The 22020-nt window shown below is 38.7% G+C and overlaps 1 protein-coding gene across 1 annotated transcript in view; it reads left to right on the top strand.

Moving 5' to 3' along the window:
• The window catches only part of lsp1a (lymphocyte specific protein 1 a), a 44264-nt gene that overhangs the window by 2982 nt on the left and 19262 nt on the right, over nt 1-22020 (top strand). The window contains exons 2-6 of the mRNA XM_072386521.1: nt 7871-8014; nt 14760-15135; nt 16523-16662; nt 17239-17473; nt 18818-18958. Of these exons, the coding sequence (XP_072242622.1) occupies nt 7871-8014; nt 14760-15135; nt 16523-16662; nt 17239-17473; nt 18818-18958 (1036 nt within the window). The remainder of the gene's footprint in view (nt 1-7870; nt 8015-14759; nt 15136-16522; nt 16663-17238; nt 17474-18817; nt 18959-22020) is intronic.

Below are 22020 nucleotides of genomic sequence, written 5' to 3'. Positions count from 1 at the left end.
GAGACAGGATAGAATTAGCTGATGACTGACAAGGGTGCTGATCTGCCCCTCCCTCTACAGGTTGTCTTCAGTAAAAGGATGGAAGGAGGGTGGTTTCTTGTTTCCAGCAGTCCTACTTCAGAGAACACATGACAGATTTTTGTCTCTCCTACCTCATTGCATGATGTTCTAAACACTCAGCAGCAGAAACTCCTCTCTGTCTCTAAAATGGAATCTGGTAGAAACTGCACATTTGTAATAATTTTTGTCATATTAGAAAGATATTTACTCACTTTATATAGTTAGGCCTTTAGTCTGGTGATCTCCTCCCTGTTTTGATGGAGCTTTGCTTTTTGACATTATTTTGAATTGCTGCAGCAACCTGATGGAACTGCCTAATGAGACGGTGAATACAGGAAGACCCTTTATGATTTCCTTAGCTTTACTCTCTTGTTTTCATTTTCTTGTCATTTTTGGACAAATTGAGAACAAAATAAGACCTGAGACACAATTAGTTGCAAAGTTTGTTTTCTATGAAAGTAGTATACGGGAAAATAAATCTTTGCCATGTTTTTTGGTCCGTTAGGATTTACAGTGAGTGATCATATTGTTTTTCCCGGATGCTGAATTCCATGAAAGTTCATTTTTTAATCCTAAATCCTGAATTTTGACTGCAGTTTTTTTTTTTTTGTACGTACCCTTTGAGTGAATGTATAGATGAAAGTGCTGAGGGTTATTCTGTAAAGGAGCTCATGCAAATAATACTGTCCTAGTTCATGCAGGCAGATACAGTTTTAAGACCAACTGCATGTGAAGGGTAAAGTGTCATTGACAGTATGGTTGCATTGCAAAAAGAATGTTTTTCAGCCTTAAGTGAGTTTATTCTTCTAACCGTTCCTAAGTTACGTTTTTGCCAAAGCCCAACCAAAAAGTGACGAAGGCGTTATAGGAAACTGTTATCGTGGTATTGAGTGAATGTTTGTATATTTGCCTCAATCTCACATCACACAAAGACACATGGTAGAAAACACTGTGCATACCTGCTGCATCCCTTCCCCGTCCTTCCTCCTTCTCTGTGTCTTAAACAACAGAAATGAGGATGACGTCTGCTTGGATATGGAAATGCTCATGAATCACACACTGCCTGGCCAAAAAAAAAGTTGGCACCTGGATTTAACTAAGCAAATGGGTAAGAACCTCCTATTGCACAATTACTGCATGGTGATTATCTTTCGCCTGGCAACACGTTATTGAACCCCAAATGATGCAATGAGTAGCTTTTTATTTCTTAAACAACCATGTCGAAAGACACATCCCGTGGTCGTGGAAAAGATGTTAGTCTGTTTGAGAAGGGTCAAATTATAGCCATGCATCAAGCAGAAACTACTAAAATTGGGTTAAGAACTGTCCAACGCATTATTGAAATCTGGAAGGATAGTGAGGAACCATCATCTTCGAGGAAGAAATGTGGTCGGAAAAAAATCCTAACTGACCGTGATCAGCGATCATTTAAAGTTTTGGTGAAATCAAATCGCAGAGAGACTACAGTAGAACTCAGGGCTATGTTTGATAGTGAAAGTAAGAGCATTTCCATACGCACAATGCGAAGGGAACTGAAGGGATTGGGACTGAACAGCTGTGTAGCCCTAAGAAAATCACTAATTAGTGAGGCTAATCGGAAAAAAAGGATTAAATTTGATAGGGAGCATAAAGGTTGGACTCTGGAGCAACAGAAGAAGGTAATGTGGTCTGATGAGTCCAGATTTGCTCTGTTCCAGAGTGATGGGAGCATCAGGGTAAGAAGAGAGGCAGATGAAGTGATGCCTCCATCATGCCTGGTGCCTACCGTACAAACCTGTGGGGGCAGTGCTATGATCTGGGGTTGCTGCAGTTGGTCAGGTCTAGGTTCAGCAACGTTATGAGCCCAAAGAATGAGGTCAGCTGACTACCTGAATATACTGAATGACCAGATTATTCCATCTGTGGATTTCTTCTTCCCTGATGGCATAGGCATATTCCAAGATGACAATGCCAGGATTCATTGGGCTCAAACTGTAAAAGAGTGGTTCAGGGAGCATAAGACATCATTTTCACACATGGGTTGCCCCCCCCAGAGTCTAGACCTTAACCCCACTGAGAATCTTTGGGATGTGCTGGAGAAGACTTTGCACAGTGGTCTGACTCTCCCATCATCACTACAAGATGTTGGTGAAAAATGAATGCAACACTGCACGGAAATAAATCTTGTAACTTTGCACAAGTTTATCGAAACAATGCCACACCGAATGAGTGCCGTAATCAAAGCTAAAGGTGGTCCAACGAAATATGAAGGTGATGACTTTTTTTTGGCCGGGCAGTGTATTTCAGGGCAGTACTATACAAGAAAGCTGCTATGGCTTGTAATGAGGGGTGGACTTGTGCAAATACACTGCAACATAATATCTGACTAACTACAGCTCAGGCACATAACACTGGAAAAGACAGGTAGCCTATATTCCAGGACCGGTTCTGGAAATATAAATCAGTCCAGGGTCTCAACACAAAAATTTACTATAGTATATCTGTGAAGATACAGATTATAGAATATTTAGAAGTACTCAATAGATTCCAGCATTTGTCTATATATCTTGAAAACTGGTTAAAAATATTCTTAGATGTTGCAGTAAAGGAGTTTGTACAGTCAATGAAAAAGTAACTGTCTTTGATTTGAAAGACAACTGCTGCCTCTGTACAGCACCTCAGTAAAGATTTCTAGGAAAACTATTTCTGGCCAGAGAGACCTTGTATAATTCAGAGACACTGAACCTGGCTTAAATTATTATTCCTCTCAAACTATGAAGCACAAGCAAAGATTATCTCACTAGATTCCCAGTACAGACTTAGAAAGAAACCATATACTAGATTAACTTCCAATTTAGCACAACCCTGCTTCATGGGTAATCCAACATGAGATAAATGATGAGAGATAACAAGACTACAAAGCAAACTAATAATATATACCGTGTATATATATATATATATATATGTGTGTGTCAAAATGAACACACTGCTGTTGATTCTTCAGGAAAGTTATATTTCATTACTTGTTTGCTTAAAGGGGGTTAGGGCTAAAACTTTTACTGAATGCAGACCACCTCTTTTTTTTCAAATGTAGGTAAGAAATCTTCATAAAACACAGCAGGAGAAAATCATTTCAGAATATTTTCAATCGTGTTTTTCTTTGACAAAGGAAAAAGTTGTTGCTGCCCCTTCCAGGCAGTTTTTGAAGATGACAGAATGTTAGACAAAACTTCTCACATGTCAACAGCAAAACGAATAATAGCTTTGTAAACTCAATTGACAGAGCTCATCAAGCTGCACTTGTAATGCCTGTCCTCAAAGTACAAATAGATGTTAGAAAGAAAGCTTCCGCGTTTTCTCACAGAAGGAAATCAAAGAGCTGATTGTCAAAGACTGAATTCCCTACTGCTGTTAACTCTACAGTAGATTAGAGTTGTCTTCATTTCTGACAATTGTTTTTACCATTCTATATTCTTCTAATGTTGTTGTCCTGGAGGCTGCTCACCTCAGTTTGATTTACCTGAAAGACTAAAGGGTTAAAATAGAGCGAATGACACAAAATAATCAAGTTTGAGTAAAGTTACAGAGCTGTGTTTAGGAGTAACTGTGACGTGTTTTATAATGAGAGAAACAATAAGGCAAATGCCACTTTAACGCCATGTGCACAGTGCAGATCACAGCCCCTGAGTGCCTCACCGGGTGACATAACTTTTTCTGGGAAACAGCAGTCTTTGTTGTAGTGTCAGCGGGATTCAGAGTGATCCGCTGTCCTGACTTGTTTCAGCACAACAGTGACTTCATCTCACAAATGTCTTTCACCAGCCCTTTCTGCCCTGTGGAGCCAGGCAGGTTTTGGGGCAAAAAGCAAACCCTGTTATTATTGTGTCATTCAGTTCACTCATCCAGCTGTTGACATTGTATATGCCTACAAAAGATGCTCTTTTGTAGGCTGGATCTTTAAAACTTACCCTTTTTCTTTTTGATTATGAATCCCTCTTCCTGTCTTGTTCCCGTTGAACATTGCTGGACAATAAAGCCACAGTCTGGACAAGTATCAACAAGAACCACCAACAATATAAGGCTTTCTGGCTCTGTTTAGAGGTGGCACATCTTTTACCTGGTTTGTGGGTGTGTGTCTTTCTGGTTGTTTCTATTATTTGATATAACAGAGCTCATGCTTCCTTTTCTTTTATAAAGTCAATATGTCACAAAGTTGCTAGTAACCGATCTCCAAAACAGTGTTTTAAGAAACAGTCCAACATGTTTGGATGCCATTTGCGATTTGCTTTCCATTAGAGTCACACACATAAGAAGAGTGATATCAGTTTTACCTGTTAGAGAGGTCGGAGCTGATTAGCACAAGTTTATCACAAGTTTAAGATGCTTCATCAAAACTATTTTTATTACTTGTTTCATAATGTGTTTAAACTATTCCATTTTTCAAGATAATGCCAAATTAGCATGTGAGTATGAACTGAAGGTTTAACATGACTGAACCAACAATAAATCAGCCAACACTTTTTAAAACTTAATCTCAATTTGAATTATTTTTCAAGAAATAAATGATGGGTAATTACTGCTGTTAGTCTTCATGGAAAGGGGACAATTGGATAAAAATGCATTTTAAAAGTAGTAGTCATACGGAAGCAAATTACAGTCCCCTGGATGACAGTAGAATGTATAATCCACCATGTCATCCTCTGGCTCCAGCAAAACTACTGAGCACCAGTTTTGTAACAGTTTCATGAGCTGCATGAAGACAAAGTTAACTGACTGTATGAACTGTAACAGTTGTAACGACACTCGCACATGTTGGTTTGTCAGTTGGTTTGTTATTCCAGCTGTTTAAATCTGCTGTGGAGACATTGACCTCCGGGGTTCAAGAGCTCATTTTCAGCCGTTACATGATGAAACGTTCAGGGAGGCAACGTGCTCAGTCTTGTCTTTAGTATCAGTTTTATGTGAAACAATAGAAGACAAAAACACACATGACTCCTGCCGAGGTTGAGCAAGTCCTCTGTACATATAGTTTTAATTGTCTGAAATGCAACATTACTTAATAAAGCTTAGTGTGTAAGCTGTAAGCAACGTTTTGGATGAGGGGGAAGATCTCCCCCCTGCAGCTGGGTAAGAGAAAAACCTTTTTTAATTTTGATCAAACATTGGATGACTGGGAGGAAGTAAAGCTGCGTAAGAGATTCCTCATTTTGCCTGATTCAGACGTTTGAGCTGTTGCCAATCATGATAGAATCCGTCAGTGCTGGATACAGAAGGGAAATGTAAAGACAGAGCAGGTTAAGGAGAGTTTAGCCCACACCCTCTGCTGCATCAGAGTCGATAGATTTCAACACCGAAACAACCAACAACAGAGCAACCAGAGCCAGTATTTGTACAACACCTACCCTACTCTCAGGACTCACACAGGACTACAGAACCATGCCTTGTTTGTTGCTATGAAGCTGGCAGTAGAAACAGAGTTTTTACAGAATGACATATGTTAGCAGTTAATTTATGATTAATCATGATTATCCACACAGACTCACAGGATTATTCCTGAATAACGCTCGACACAAATGCACTGTTACCTGATGAGGTTTTCCATTTAAGAAGGTCGAATTGTGGGAATCCTGATTCTGATGCACTTTTTCTGTGGAGTGATTGAGTAACTAGTTGAGGTACAGCAGCCAGCAGAGGTGAATATATTGAGCCCAGATGGGCCCAGGTTCATGAAGAACTTTTCTTATTGTTGTTCACTTCCCTCAGTGTTGCAGGAGTGGAAATAAAGAACAGGTTGATGCAAAGTTACAGCATCATCATTATGTCCCTCTTCCTCTCTGTAGTTAGTCCAAACAGTAAAAGCAAGTTAGCAGTTGTGACATGTACCGGTTTTAGTAAGGAGACTCTACTACGAGGAGCTGCAGTTTCTATGGAGATTACAGTACTTAACACTAACATGTGCAAGGAACCGTAGTGGAACAGGTGGAACAGTGCTGTCCATTTGCTGGAGATTGATATGTTTAAGGTTTTCACTGAGTAATTGTAGATTTTATTTTATTTTTTTCACAAACTCATTCGTAGTATTAAGCATTTGTAGAGAACAGTTTTTCCGACGTGCCGTCTCGTCTCAATGCTCAGTGTAACCTGCATGGCACCAAGGTTAGATATGCTGCCATTTGATTGGCTGAAGGTCAGCCCCTCTCGTCACCGCTCCCGATGCGCTGTGTGGCAGAGTTGCTGTAAAACGCTGGATTGACGGTAAAATATGAGATTGACTGTTGAAGACAGGCTTGACGCCACCAAATCATGAAAGTAAATCCTCGCATTAATTACCCACACTATGCTAGTCTTCTAGCCTATCATAAACACTCAATCTACTATGTAAAGGTGTTATTAAGGTGTCATGGTGTGAATGTAATGTAGGCTATAAGAAGCTAGCTTTATTTTACATTAGCATTTTTTTTGTTTGTTTTTTGTTGTTTTTTTTCTCTATATTTTATAATTATAAAGTTGGTTGGTTCCATAAAGCCTGAATCTTGGCTATTTCTCTTATACTCAAAGATGTTTTCTAATAAGTTTGAAAAGTGTAATGCATATAGTCATCATATAAGATGTACATTTTATTCATTGATGCATTATTTTGAAATGCAGTCAGGAAACTCAGAGATCCAGTCCAGATGTAGTGCAGATTGTGGAAGCAGCAGCTGGACCATCAGGGCTTCATTTGATCAAGTATTTTATTGTTCAGCATAATTCAGTAACAACTTTGTGATGATTTTCATCTAAACAAGAAAATCAGTCAAAGATGAGGTGACACTGCAGCTGGACATAGAGCATGTAAACTGGATTAAAAAGAATGTGTTCCCTGAGAAAGTACTGAAACTCAGATGTTATAAGGCCTGCCCTTATATATCAGTCCTTTCCTCAATGAAAGTAGATAAAGGAGGAACAGATGGAGTCTAAAGCATTGAACACAGTGCTGTGACCTTTCTGCATGGGCATGCAGTAGGCATCACAAACGCATCTGTTTACGTGATATACTTTTGCTACGACATGAGGGCGGTATCAAAAATATCAAGAACAATCTGAGCTGTGGGCTGCATTTGATGGTGTTTGTATATCATCTGAGTTTTGGTCATCTAAACTAAACAATTTTAACAGATCTAGATTTTAAGTGAAATATTACCTAATCAGTAAATGTTTAACAAAGTTTCACCTGGCAAAGTTCTGGCATGAAAGCTTTCAGTTGTCTGTTTGGCTCTTTGTTTCTGAATACACAAAGATTAATAGTGTTTGGAATGAATACAGTGATATTGTGCTGAGGAGAGGTGAAGAGCCTGTATCTTGAACAGATACCTTCTGTTCTCTCCTTGACTGAGGCCCAGTAGATGTTCTCCCTTACTTCTCATGACAGATTCACTGCTCAAGAACCTGAGAAATGACCATGAGTCAGGAACCAGAGTTCCCTGTTGATTCATGAAAATAGTTCATGTTACTGTAAAATGCATGTTCTTATTTGCTCAAAAATGTGAAGCATTTTTACTGTACAGACATGGTGTAAATGCATCCTTTTAATTCAATCAGATGTCATGAAACAGCTTGTGATTTCCTTTTATTTTTTGTTTCTATGTCAGAAGGAAATCCTTAACCAAAAGTCAGACATGAGGTCTCACCAGCTGTTAAATACTGAATCAGCTCTTTCTTTGTACTGATGTGGCTGAATATAGTCATGAGGAACATTAACACTAAAATCACTTTGTTTGTGACAATGCTAACAGTGTTGTATATTACATGTCTTTTACTTACCATTTTCTGTATCCCTCTTTCTCTTCAGACTAACTACTCAGAGGAGCATCGAGGATGCTGAGGAAATCGAGAGGGAGCGTCGTAGAAGAGCTCGAGAGGCTTTGCGTCAGAGGGACAGTGGCTCAATGCCTGAGGAGTCATCTCTAGAGAGTGAGATGCCAACAGAGAACATGTGAGTTCACGTGAGAACATGGTATCCTGAGAGTCCTTCACAATCCAAATATTTTCTTTAAATTTATAAAGGAATCCACAAAGGATGAGTGCTGTGTTGGGAGTCTTTGTCTTTTTATCACTTTACTGCAGACTAATATCTTACCAGCTCTAAGTTTGGATTTCTTACTTGTTGCTAAGTTTAACACGCAGCCTCACTTATAGTCATGAGTGGATAGTCCATTTCAATGTTGGGGGAGTAATAAACAGAGACAATTCCAAGAGCAAATGTGGCTCGGGACACTGTTGCTTTAATAGTTTTATCATGTGCTCATGTCTCTTGTGCTATCTTTTAAAGTGTCAGGTTTTCTCTCTGACTCTTCCACCTCTCTCACAGAGTCTGAACAGCATTTCTCTTTGAACAGACATAAGATAACAACCACATTATTCAGCACAACTGCTGTATTCATGTTAAGAATTGTAAATGTTTAAGGACACCTTATCTTATAACACAGATACCTCTGTCTGACTCTCTGCCTCTGTCTTTATGGTTCCTTTATCACTGAGCCCAGCTTTGTGCTTTGTGCAGCTATCTCCTGGTGATGTCATAATTCAACTTTTTCAGAAGAACTTCACTCCTTTCTCATGAAAGGGGCAGCTGTAGCTGAAGACTTTATCAAACAGCTTTTGATATTACTGGGAACATTTCTCACAGGGATGGATGGCTGACTTACATAAAATAAACGTGAATGTGGTAACGCCGCTAACTAAGACATTCTGAATTTTATAAAATATGAAGAAAATAGCCATTATCATTCATTGAAGATCAAATGCCATGTCTCTTTTCAGCTGACCAAAAATTCAAAAAAGAAATATTTATAAAATTTACATAAATTCACCAGTTATCTAAACCTGCTTAGTCAAATTTAGGGTCGCGGGAGGACCTGGTGCCTGTCCCAGCTGCTATCAGGGGTGAGGCAGGGTACATACTGGACAGGTCGCTATTCCATCACAGGAGCTTGTTTCTTGTCATAGTCATTAGATGTCTTCAGTTCTTTTCTAACCACCTGCTTGCTGTTTCCAACTGCCTCACCAGCATTCACTCAGTTCTCTGCTTTGTTGCTTTTTTGTAAAAGAAAATGTAGTGAATCATTGTCCTGCGAGTGCTGCATTTGTGTCTGACATGCACCCACCACTCGTGACAGCTTATGTTTGTCTCTACATACTAACAAACATCCTTGATCTCTGAAAATGAAAGATTGTCAATCATTTACTAAATGTAAGAACAGATGTCCTATCTGAGGATGTGGCTATGTCATGAAATTCATGAAAGTTATTTATGATGCAAGAGCTAATAGAAACATTTTCTCACCTCCAATCATTTAAGAATGACATCAAAATTGAGGTTGAATTCCTTGCCCATGTAATCATGGGAACTCAGGAAATTCTCAAGTGGAAACCATGTCACGTGGCCTAGCTGTGACGCTCAGATCTCAACATGCATCTGAGACAGTTCCTGGATGTCTCCTTACACAAAAACAAATGTTTTGAGTATGAAAAGTTACGAACACCCCCCCGTTTGTGTTGATGTGAAGATTAACACACAGCTGCCTTCTCATTACACAACATAGAAAGAATATATTGAGGGAAAACTACCACCATGGTTGAAGCCTGTGGCGTCTTAGCTGACTTCAGATTTTGAGTTCTTAATTACAGCTTTTACCCCTTCCTGTCACATCACAGGTATGCTTTTCTCAAGCACTGTAGTTATTTAGCATGACGTCGCTCTTCTGCCGCTGGCTGTTATTGAAAGGCTCTGTGAAGATGACATGTTGTTTTGAATCTCATTTTGGTAGTTTCCTGGATTATTTCCTATTTGATTAGATGACTACTTTGCTTTGGCATGATTTCAATTATTTGATTGGATTGTATTTATCACCCTCCAAAATCCTGTTTATAGTGTGTTCATTAACTGCTGGCCTAAGACTAAAGCTGTAGAGAGATTTTTTTATTTTATGTGGTACATTTTAGATTTCAGATTTTTCTTTTTCAAACCTATAACGGATCTATAAACATTGACATGAAGTAAAACAAAAAGGTCATCAGAACAAGCCTGCCTGGAGTCTGTCCTGGTGTTAACTTAACATTACTTTCCATGCTAAAACAGAATCATTACTGTGTGTTCAGGCCCATTATTTTTTAGAGAGATCAAGCAGAGACTGTCATGACTATGTTTTTTTTGTGTTCAGGTTCTTGGTTCTTGGTTTTCCCCCACAGCTGCACTCCATCACTAATCACCTCCCTTCAGTATTTAGTTTCGAAGTTCCCCCTTGCACTTTGCCAGATCCTCACTGTCATTACTGCCACAGATGCTCATGTTGTGTCATGTCAGGTTTGATCTCATGTTTTTTTTGCAGCCATACTCACAGTCAGGGTTTTTGGTAAAGTTTCTCCACAGTTTAGTTTTTTGTATTCCGGTTTTACTTTTACTTCGTTTGAATAAATCAAGTTGTTACTTTAAAATATATCTGCATCCGGGTCCTACCTCCATGCCAAGCCACACCGCAGCACCCGTTCTGACAGAGACTCCCATCACACAGCACCAATGGTGGATCAAGGGTCGTAATCATGTGTGGAATGCTGAGTAAAATTTCTTTTTGCCAGCTCCCATACACCCACACACACTTTCATTGCTTTCAGTCAGCAGGGGAACTGTCAGAGACGCTGGCCTGATTTTATAAACAGTACATTAGATGCATACTAAAATTGCATGTATACACGTCAGGGACCAAGCTTTTGTTCAAAACTGTTTTTTTTTTTTATTTACCCCAAAAATATGAAAAGTCCAACTAAATAAGCATGTAAAAGAGGTCATCCTAATAGAACTATACTCAAACAGACGCAGAACTAAAGGAACTCAAACCAATGAATAAATATAATAAACTGACTTACCTACACAGACCCATAAGGGGAACTTAAATAGCGGTTCAGCTAATCCATGTAGAACACAAAGGTGAAACAAAAGGGCTGCTACATTCTAAACAAACAGAAGTAACACAAAATAAACCCCAAACACCCCTATGACCATGCAGCAAATGGTTCTGTCCAATAAGACTGGCTGTGCCATATTAGAGTCGCCATTGGCCACGCCCCCGACCGTGGCCACGGCCACACCCTTGACCATGCTCTTTGCTGCACCGGGAGCGAGAGGCCTAATCACAGGTAACTCAAAAGAAAGCAAAGAGTATTAATACAACGTAAACAGAATTTGACCTTGCAGTGTTGGCAAGTGTGTGCACCTTAACACCACTACAAGGTGAGAAAATAAACTAATTTGGTAAAGAAATAATACGTTAAGTAGTGTGTCTAAATGTTCGAAATAGTGACTAATGAACTAATTAAAGTGGAAATACACTGGTGGTGAGGTGTGGATATTACCATGTGTGGCTGGCCATCACACTGCAAATCATATTCATATTGATCAAACTTCGAGCATGCATTGAGTTTTCGCAAAGGTGCAAGCATGCATTCTCCCATTAAGTATGTGTTTGTAAATCCCAACTTTTTCTGTTACAAATGAGGCTCCAGGAGGATCTTCATTGCTGTATAATACCATAATAATTATTATGGTAACTCACCTCAGCATAGACATTCTTTACTTGAACAGTTGTAACATATGATGGATCCAGACATTCTGTCTGGCACACTGATCTAAAATGCACATATGTTGTCCCCAAACTATATCCCCAAACTGGTACAGTTGATGCTTTTACTTTAACTATATTCAAGCTTTTTAATGGCAGTTGTTTCATGTGGCCCACTCTGAGAGGCAGGAATCATTTAAATGTCCTGCTCACATTGCTACCCCATCAGAGGAAAAAAAAAGCATTCAGCCCTTGTTCAGACAAACAGCGCTGATGTATGAAAAAGTGTGCCCCCCTGACTCACAAGAATATGTCTTTGAAACAGTGGAAATATAAACCAAATGGTAACTACTATGACTTGAGGCCAAGAAGCGCTCCAACTGAAACGATCATATGGATAGTTTGTTCATAACCTGATGTACGACCCATAAAGGCCTTTTGTAACATTCTGCCCCTGCGAGGGAGAGGGAAGTCGACTCATGTGAGAGTTTCCACATCACTGTAGATGTCATTCTAATGTGCAGCACCTTCTATCATTCAGGCATTCATGACGCAAGTTAAGCACCAGCATGTGACAATGGGATTTTCACTTCTGAGTAACTTTCAGTTTATAACACTTTACTTAAACACTTTAGTCACTTTATTGTTGAGTTTATGCAATAATATTACCTGCTTATGGTTAACAAAAACATCATGGTAAGGATTAAAATATACAATTTCTATAATGTAACTGTCACTTTCATTGATGCCATGTCTTAAAAATTCACATGCATTTGCTCTTACAAACATTAACTAATGCCCCATGGGGACATATCTGGGTGGAGGATAGTGTCCTTGTGGCTTAAGTCAGATAACTGACTTTCATTTAAAGAGGATCAAGCTCTTGAAATTTAATTGGTTAATACTAAAGTATGCTAGAAATGCAATTCTAATATACTTTAGTACTATGAATAAAGTATTTTTCTATTCTAGTCTACTAACAGACACTATGTTTCAAAATTAAATAAAAGTTTGTATACCTGCTCTACATGAGTGTGGGTGACTTTACGGGACATTTTAAGCACACAGATCAATAACTGTTGTTCTTACATAATATTTGTTTAACCTTCTTTACTTTTAGTCATGAACATTACTTGGAGTGTTTTCTCTTCAAGTCTGGACTAGCCTCATCTCCCTGTAGCCAGTCTAATCCTGTATTTATCTAATCACTGTAAGCCTTGTTACTAAAATCACTTAATGCTTTTTGATGGATAGAAATTAAGCTCTGCTCCAGCAGACTAGCTCAGATTTGGTTTCAGGAACAGCTGTCAACCTCGAAAGTCATTCGTTCCATCCTTAATGACTTATTTTCACATTACCTTCAAGAATTAAATTGAACTAAGCCCATCTAAGTTCTTTGAAGTTTGATACCTTCTGTGCTGTTCGGGTAATGGTGGGAGCTCTCATTAATATGGTGCACCACCAGAAGCCAGAAACTAAAAATTAAGCACAGTCCCAAGTATCTGTTGGTCTGGTCTGGTCTGATCTGATCGAGCAATTTCAGACAATTTCAGCATGAAAAGAGGGGTATGAGTTTGAGCACTTTGCTACCTGCAGTTATCACAGTGCACATACGCAATGACCACAAACCCCTTACCTTTTAAAATAGTACAGTACAATTTTTATCAGTTGCTGTCATTCAATGATACTTTGATAAACACTACTGGTTACTATGCCACCACACTACGCTAAAACATACAAAAGGATATGACACTAAAAGTGTGTTTGAATGGGAGATGAACATGAGAAAACACAAAACAAGGTGACAATCATTATCACGTGAGTGAAGTTATAAGATCTATCCTCGAGTTAGCGTGCTCTAGCTTCAGCGAATGCCAAAGTTCTCAATGTCCTACCATTACTGATATCAACCCAACAAATTACTGTATAATAAACATGATCACAACATCAAATCTTGCCAAACATCCCAAATCTTTGTGACCGGAACAAGTAACCAGGGGCCTGTATTATGACTTAATTTCAGTTCAGTTAAATTTTATGTATATCGCACCAAATTATTACAAATGTAATCTCAAGGCACTTTGAAGCATATATATACATATATATATATATATATATATATATATATATATATATAAAAGTTTATATAATTTTTCTTTCATCTTTGCTCAGCTGCCCTGGTGGGTTCTTGGAGCTTTATAATGGGGCTTGATAACCATTGTCGGATTGGATATATATACTTATATATATGAACACTATGAATATATATATATATACACTCACCAATCCAAATAGTTAAATTAAGGTGTTACAATCACTTCCGTGGCCACAGAAGTACAAATCCAAGCACCTCGGCATGCAGACTGCGTCTACAAATATTTGTGAAAGAATGGGTTACTTTCAGGAGCTCAGTGAGTTCCAGCGTGGTACCATGTGCAACACGTCCAGAGGCGAAATTTCCTCACTACTAAATATTCCACAGTCAGCTGTCAGTGGTATTATAACAAAGTGGAAGCGATTGGGAATGACAGCAACTCAGCCACAAACTGGTAGGCCACGTAAAATGACAGAGCGGGGTCAGAGGATGCTGAAGCGCATAGTGCGCAGAGGTTGCCAACTTTCTGTAGAGTCGATCGCTACAGACCTCCAAACTTCATGAATGGGTTTCCATGGCCGAGCAGCTGCATCCAAGTCATACATCATCAAGTGTGATGCAAAGCGTCGGATGCAGTGGTGTAAAGCACACCACCACTGGACTCAGAGCAGTGGAGACGCGTTCTCTGGAGTGATGAATCACGCTTCTACATCTGGCAATCTGATGGAGGATAAACAAAATAAACAAAACCTAAAATCACCCATAATGGAAAAGGGTGTGTGACGCTCGCTGGAGAGTCTGGCAAGAAAGAGGGTGTGGATTTCGTCAGGGTGTCATCAGTGTTGTTGATCACTGTCCTTGTATTTATGCTTCTGGTTTTAATATCCTGATTATTTTCTGAAACTGATATGGCTGTGTTGTCATTTTAATGTATTTCATCATGATGGACAGGTCTGAATTTGTTTAATATAATTTGTGACCCAAATAATCAAGCTGTACCTTTTTACTATTGTGTCATCCATCTGGAGGTATGACAGTGACCTGAAACCAAATAGTTCTCCTTCCCTGGAGGAGGATGAGGGTTTCAGTGACTGGACTCAACGCAGAGAGAGACGAAGGCAGCAACGCCTGCAGAGGCTGTGCCAGGGAGGAGAGGATGATGAAGATGAAGAGGGCATGATGAACAAAGCTGTCCTTATAAAGGCCACCCAGGCCCCCAGTGTGTCCTCCAGTCAACTCCAGAGACAGAATCAAGAAGAGATGACTACGGCCAGAACGGAAATGCAAAGAAGGAAGCAGTGTGAGGAGGACGTGAGAAGAGAGAAAGAGACGGAAGAGGAACAAAGGAAGAGGGATGCATCGATACTAAACAGGAGCAAGGAGATTCAAAGGGCAAATATAGAGGTAAAGCTTCCTAACCGAACATCATAGCTGTTTAAACAGTCAGACACAAGGCTGAGGGGACTGCAGACAAGTCCATGAGAAATTTAGAGGCATTCTAAACAATTACAAATTATTTCTCAACTTGTTCAAGACAACACAAGGTCAGATCAAGACCAGGTCAAAACTAAACAATTTCAGGACAATATATCCACATACACAAATCTGTTTGTTGCTGGTCTCAAGCAAGTCAGACAACTTTGAAAGGAAATCAGTCCATTCAATGATCCAATGTTAAAAGTACTGGTTAGGGAATCATTACAGTGTCATCACTGCATACTCATCAAATACGAAAGGTTGAGTTTGAAGAATCCAGTTGTGTATTCGGATCCATTGAACATCTTGGCTCAGAACAGATTAAAGGATCTTTCTGATTGACTGCTTGAAGAGAGTGCCTAAAAGAAGCTAACCTTTTGGAGAATCAGCTTTCGCTTTTTTTGGCAACTGAAGAAAACACTTTCTTATTATCTGAAAACATTTGATGAATTCCGTTTTATTTATTTCTTGTGAGAACAAAAATTGATTTCAAGGAGCCAGTGCTGTAAACGTTAATACATGATAGTGTGTTGATTTTGAACTTTTTAAAAAGAAGCATACCAAGTTAAAACATGTTGACTTCTTTTTGTTAAAATGAATAGGAGGAGTCTGTGTAGGTGAGGAAGCTTAATGTCCATGTGCTATTTGGATTTCTATCCATTTGTTTGTTTATTTCCCTTGTACTTTTGTATTTACCAGCCTCAGGACTGCAGATGGAAATTAGTCCTCTCTTCTAATACTAACACTATTGTGCATGGTCCCTGACAAATAAATAAATGAACGAACATTAACGTGGCTATAAATCTAAACCAAGCCTTAAATGATGCGAGAATCAGCAAACTCACACATGGAATTTGACTTCAAGATTTCTTGCTGTCATTGCACAAAGAAAACAAAAGAAACAGTTGAGTTAGAAATATTTAAATTGAATACAGTGGTCAAATGGGTTTATGCAGGTGGATTGATCATTATGTACAAGTGAAGTTTACACAAAACAATATGCACAAAAATTTTGTACAGTATATACGGTAATTGTATAATGTTTATGCATTTAATAATACATACAGCAGTGGATTCTACACATGTTAAGTGTTCAAGGTACTGTATGTGATAATATAAGTCTGAAGCTACTGAAACATGTGTAAGTGTCTAAGTTTCAGATTCCAAATAATTAAAGACTGTATAATTAAAGTCTGCAATTAAAGACAGAGAAAATAATGTAAAGCCAGCGTCATTCAACTCTGTCAAATCTGACAGTTGACTAAAACTTACATGATGTGTTTAAAAAGAAATGTTCTAATTTTTTCACATACAGGCAGAGGAAATGAAAGAAGTTAAAGTCTCCTACACATCAAAGGTTTTCCTTCGCCAAGAGCCAAAACACAGCACCTACACCAGCAATGCGGCCACTGAGGAAGTGACATCACACATCAACAAGACAAACAGATCCAGCAGGTGTGTCCTATGCTTTGTTATAACAATGGGTACTTATCTGTAAAGCCACCGTGGAACTGTAAGCTGTGTGCTAGCTCGACGTAAATTTAAAGCTTCCCGGAAAAGCATATGCTAGGAAAGCAGTCACCTCTCCCAAAAAGCCCAGTCCGCTTGACTGCTCAGCTACATCGGCTAAATCAGGCTCCATTCATCATTTCATGTCAGCTATACTAACTAACAAAGATTTTTTTTAGATTTTAGAAAGTGTTCAATTGAAAATAGTCAAGTACCGGTAGTCAAAAAAAATTTAAATATTTACAAGGATTGTACAAAGGACCTCCTGAACCTCTCAGTCCTGCAGCACAGTGAGATGAGCCTCTCACTGCTACTAAATTAAATTAAGTTTAAAAATTAAATTTCATGAGGATGTAAAACTTTTTTTAACCTCACTAGATGGGACAGAAAATGGTAATAATTCGTCTCAGTTCTTGAAGAGAGGGGAAATTCCATAATTTGTGAAAAGAACAGAATGTTCTTTAACACTATTTGTTGATCAGAGCCTGGATCTAGAATGAGATACATTTGTGTTGGGTGCAGTCGAGCTGTGGAGGCAGGGGAGGCAGAGGCCATCCTGGAGACGGAGCAGCAACTGGAGAAAATCCGACGGGGCCTACAAGAGAAGCAGAGCCAGGACCTGGAACAACTTCGACACCGACTGGCCGAGCAGGAGCTGGAGGAGCTGAAGAGGAGGAGGGAGGAGAGACGCCGAGTTCGTGAGGGAGAGGAACGCTGGAGGGAGGAGGAAGAGCAGCAGCGGCTGGCCAAAGAGGAGGTGAATATGCCTTGTTGAAAAACTAATATGTCATATGAAACAGTATCATTTAGACATTATCACAGCTGGAGAAGAGAATTGAAGAATTCAACATTTTCTCCCAGTGTTAAGTAATATTATTACCTATTATTTATTATTATTCCAGTTATTGCTGAAATGTAACAGGGGCTTCACATTGCCTCTAAAAACAGTGTGGTTCTGTTAAAGCTCCAACACGTCATACAAATCCTTAAAATGAGCTCAACAGGGAGTTCAGTACTTTTAGGAGACATAGACAACATCAAGATAGTTTAACCATGTGAGGTTTCTAACCATGACGAGCAACCAGAGAAATCAGCAAGTGTTTAATGGAATATTTAATGATAGACTTTTCTCAGGAACAGCTGAAGGCCAAAACAGAACCTTAAAGAAACGTCGGTTGTGGGCATGAATCATTCACTGCTTGCTGCATTAACATCCCCAGCCCAGACTCACAAGGAACTGTATGTTAGGAAAGGTATCTCCAAAATGTAGTAGTGTTAAAAATCAAGACATGGCTATATATATGTTGGATTTTGTTTTGTGTGGGGAAACATCCCGGAGGGATGATGTGAACTGCGACCCAGGATATGTAACCCAGGATATGTAAAAGGCCAAGCTCTAATGTATGTTTTTCTAGCTATAACCATGTGTTTTATAATATTAAAACCTTAATATAACCATTAATATTAATCGTAAACCAAAAGCAAGTAGATTTAATTCCTAAATCTAACCTTCACAAATAAAAAATAGAAAAGTAAGAAGTCACAAATGAGAATGAAGTAGAAAAGCGAAAGGTCAGTGAAAAATCTGCTGCATGGGTCTCAGTCCAATGGCTTCTAGCAGACTAACAGCATCTTCCGCCCCCTCCCGTCTTCTTTAAAAGTGACACGGACACAAAAGGGTAAACAAAAGGAACCAAAAAGGGACCATATAAACAGTGTGAAAAGAGTTTACATTATAATGTAACAACAAAACAAAGGAGATATCATGAGATATTTCACATGCACATGTTTATCATCATGTAAGCTACATCTCCTAATGAACAAAGGGAAATGACAGAGGAAACTGGAATCAGGGTACCATGTTTGAGACGTTTTTTATTTTATTCATGAAATGTCAACATGTGTCCTTGGACCAATGTAAGCTCAAGTTGATGTCCCTGGTACCCAGAAAAAACTGACTGCAGCACTTGAAAATAAAGCAGTACCAAAAGACACGTTTAACCACAGAATGTTGTTTTGAAACCTTTAGATTAACAGCTGTTTGACCAATATTACTGATATTCAAATGTAAAGCATTGAGTGTTTGTGACCTGACTCCCAGGAGGAGAGGAGACGGATGAAGGAAGACATTGAGAGGAGGAGGATTGAGGCAGCAGAGAGGATGAAGAGCCTCAGTACATCCAGCGTGGAAGGAGACGAGACGGTGTTCAGTCCCTTTAGTCCCACAATTTCCACACACAAGGTAATAAAAGTCCCTGCTAAAACCCGATGATGGTGTATAACTAAATCAATTTTGTATTTTAATTAAATAATTTCATAGCATTTGTGCTGCAGGTAACTGTAACAGTAAGTTCTGATTCACTGTGAGCAAGACAACAATTATAGTATTAAATAAGCAGATCCTTTTAGGTTCTGCTGGTGTTCACTGCCATCTACAATCAGATGTAGAGTCAAGTTCAGACTACACGATATAGTTGTGTAGTGCACACTACACAAAATGATACACAGTGTTTTTTTTTCTTTTTAGGTGTTGGTAAGTGACACTTCCTGACTGATTAGTGACCTGAGGTCACATTCAACAAATTTTTTCTCCTTTTCTTTTTTGCTAAACGTAACCCTCTCCGTCCATCTGTTCTCCAGACTACATGTTGTCAAGAAAACCCACTTGAGAAGTGAAAAGGTAAAAGACTGGAGTCTATGTGGTGCATGCGAAAAGAGGTGTTCGCATGCATCAAGAGGCATGGGTATTCTGAGCCTAAGACATCCACTCCTCTGAAATATCTGGCATGTTAGATATTCAATGAGAGCCATGTCTTCGAAGCACTCACACAGAGTATGGTGACTGCTGATGGAATACCAGTTTCCCTCCAATCTTGGGTTATGTTGGCAAACTCCAAGATTTGTTGGCACCTTGAAAATCAGTTTTAATATCGTACACCGTGGAATGGTGTTTACCAAAGTATCCTGTTCCAAGAACATGCAAGAACTATCCTCTGCTGAAAATGTTTTAGAACTCCTGTCTGCTTTAGCTGAATCTGTGACCATTAAGTTTTGGGGAACTTTTAACTCCTGCTCCTTCAAAATCAAAGTAAAACAAATTTTTGCTTTTAGACCAAATTTGATAAATTCATCCACAATTGGATAAGTGTTGACAGTCATATTGGCATAAACAGATGTTGCATACTTATTGTAATCTGGATTAAAATAATAAAATTGTAGATAAAACAAAATCCTTCATAAAGCAGAAAGGAGTGGTTAGGACCCCAACTACAGCACAACTATAACAGTTTCATGTTAGAATGGATGTGGCTGACTGACAACATGTCCAGGGTGTACCCTGCCCCTCACCCAATAGCAGCTGAGATAGACTCCAGCCGCCCTGTGAGCCTCATTTGTTTGGGAGTTATGTTTTAACTTTTTATGAAATAACATTGGAAACTTTCCCAGGAACTAGTTTAGTAATGGCTTATATCCTTAAGATCGTTGCTAATGCATGTTTACATGTTAAAACCTGATGTAATCTTTCCCAACTGATTTCAAGGTAGCTTGGACTAAATTAGGAAGCATTTGAAACACAAATAGATTTAAAACAGGGACCCTTTCTGCTATATGATATAAAAGCTATTCCTGCTTTTTTAAACTTTAAAAGAAACCTTACCCCCTGTGTTGTCTTCACAGCAGACGGGTTCAGTCTCAGTCTGTAAGTCGCGTGTGTGTCCATGTGAGTTTGAAAAGCCAGCATGTTATGGCTGCACCAGGAAAAGCATGCTATGATATCGCAGATCCTTGAAATATTTCATTTCAACTTTGATCTATGGTAACTATAATACACAGCTGTGCAGTGTTCCAGCTTCTGTTTACATTGTGGTGGTATGACCTGCCAAGGAGCCATCCGTATGACTTTAGGCTTTGTAGCTGGATGTTTTATCAGAAAAGTTGAAAGTTGAAAGTATCTGTGTGCATGGCACTGCATGTGTGTTCTGGACGTTGGCATCTTCTTTTGCCATTTTTTAAAAATCTCACTAAGTTAAGCTGCACATGTACTGACAGAATTTATCTGCATGTTGAAAGAACTGGAAAAATGCACATTTGTAAATTTATCAGGATTTATCAGCAATTCAAGCTGAATGGAGGAAAAATTCTTGGTTAATCCACCTTACTGATATCAAACAATTTAACAAATAACAGTTGTGCTAAGTCCTGCTTGTGTTTTCAGCTTATCGACTGACTTGTGATGGGACCCTGAGTCACCATTTTGAAGTAATAAAGTTCAGATTAAAAAGTAGGAACAATTATTTCAGCCAACAAAGGCTTGGTTGAACTTAAAAGTAACTTGGCACTATCTATGTGTGTATTTGTTTGTTCATTTATTTGATTGCACGCCTCTTAACAGGAAAATCTGTTGCTCTCTGGTATCATCGCATATTTGATGCACTCCAGTGTGCTCGATAATATTGTACTTCACAGGTGAAAAAGTAGCATGAAACTTTCTTTAGAAGCGAACACCAGCATGCACTTATAAATTATAAACATAGCTTTAAGTACAGTTTTGAATGTTTAACATATGCAGTATATCTTGTCTGATTATACTGTCTGTAGTTAAAACTGTGTCTGTTGTATAAGTTGCTTTAAAAGGACTTTATCTCATTCTGCCTCTTAAGTTCTTTTTGAGGGATAAAAGGCTTCATTCTGAAAGTTCATCTGTAATACAGGGGTTTTCTTTGTGTGTGCGTGTGAGTTTAAGTGTGTATGTACTTTTGCAGAACAAAGTTCATACTTTGATGTTTAACCCTGAGGTCAGAAAAAATACTAATCCTTTACTAATCAGCAGTCGTCTGAGGGAAAATTAAAAATCAGTCAAATGAAGCCTCACAAACGAGCCAAACATAAAAAGGCCATTGTTGTGAGTTTTTGGATCGCCATGAACTGCTGGCTTTGAATTTATACAGTAGTTATGGAAGAACTCTGGATCTATGTAGTACTGAAACTGTCATTGGACTAAATAAATACAAAAATATATAAATGGCTAAATAAATAAGTTTTTTGTTTTTTTTTCTTTAAATTCAAACTGCAATAATTTAAGCTTGTGCTAATTTTGCTATTCATTTACTTTGACACTCAATTGAAAATGTTATTTTAATTAGAATATATTTCATTTGTAATTTCTTATTCCTGTATTCCTTTCTGAATTATTTCCCTTACATTGTATAGATCTATTAGCATCTACAATGGCGATGAAGATAATTGTTAGAGCTTCCAAGTGGGTTGTAGGTGAAGAGAGACGTCAGGATGACGCCTCATATG

This window comes from Leuresthes tenuis, unplaced genomic scaffold, assembly GCF_036924035.1.
Source record: "Leuresthes tenuis unplaced genomic scaffold, fLeuTen1.0.hap1 SCAF_5, whole genome shotgun sequence".
Taxonomy (NCBI): domain Eukaryota; kingdom Metazoa; phylum Chordata; class Actinopteri; order Atheriniformes; family Atherinopsidae; genus Leuresthes; species Leuresthes tenuis.
Note: the sequence above shows the minus strand (reverse complement) of the source record. Positions and strands in the feature narration are given on the sequence as shown.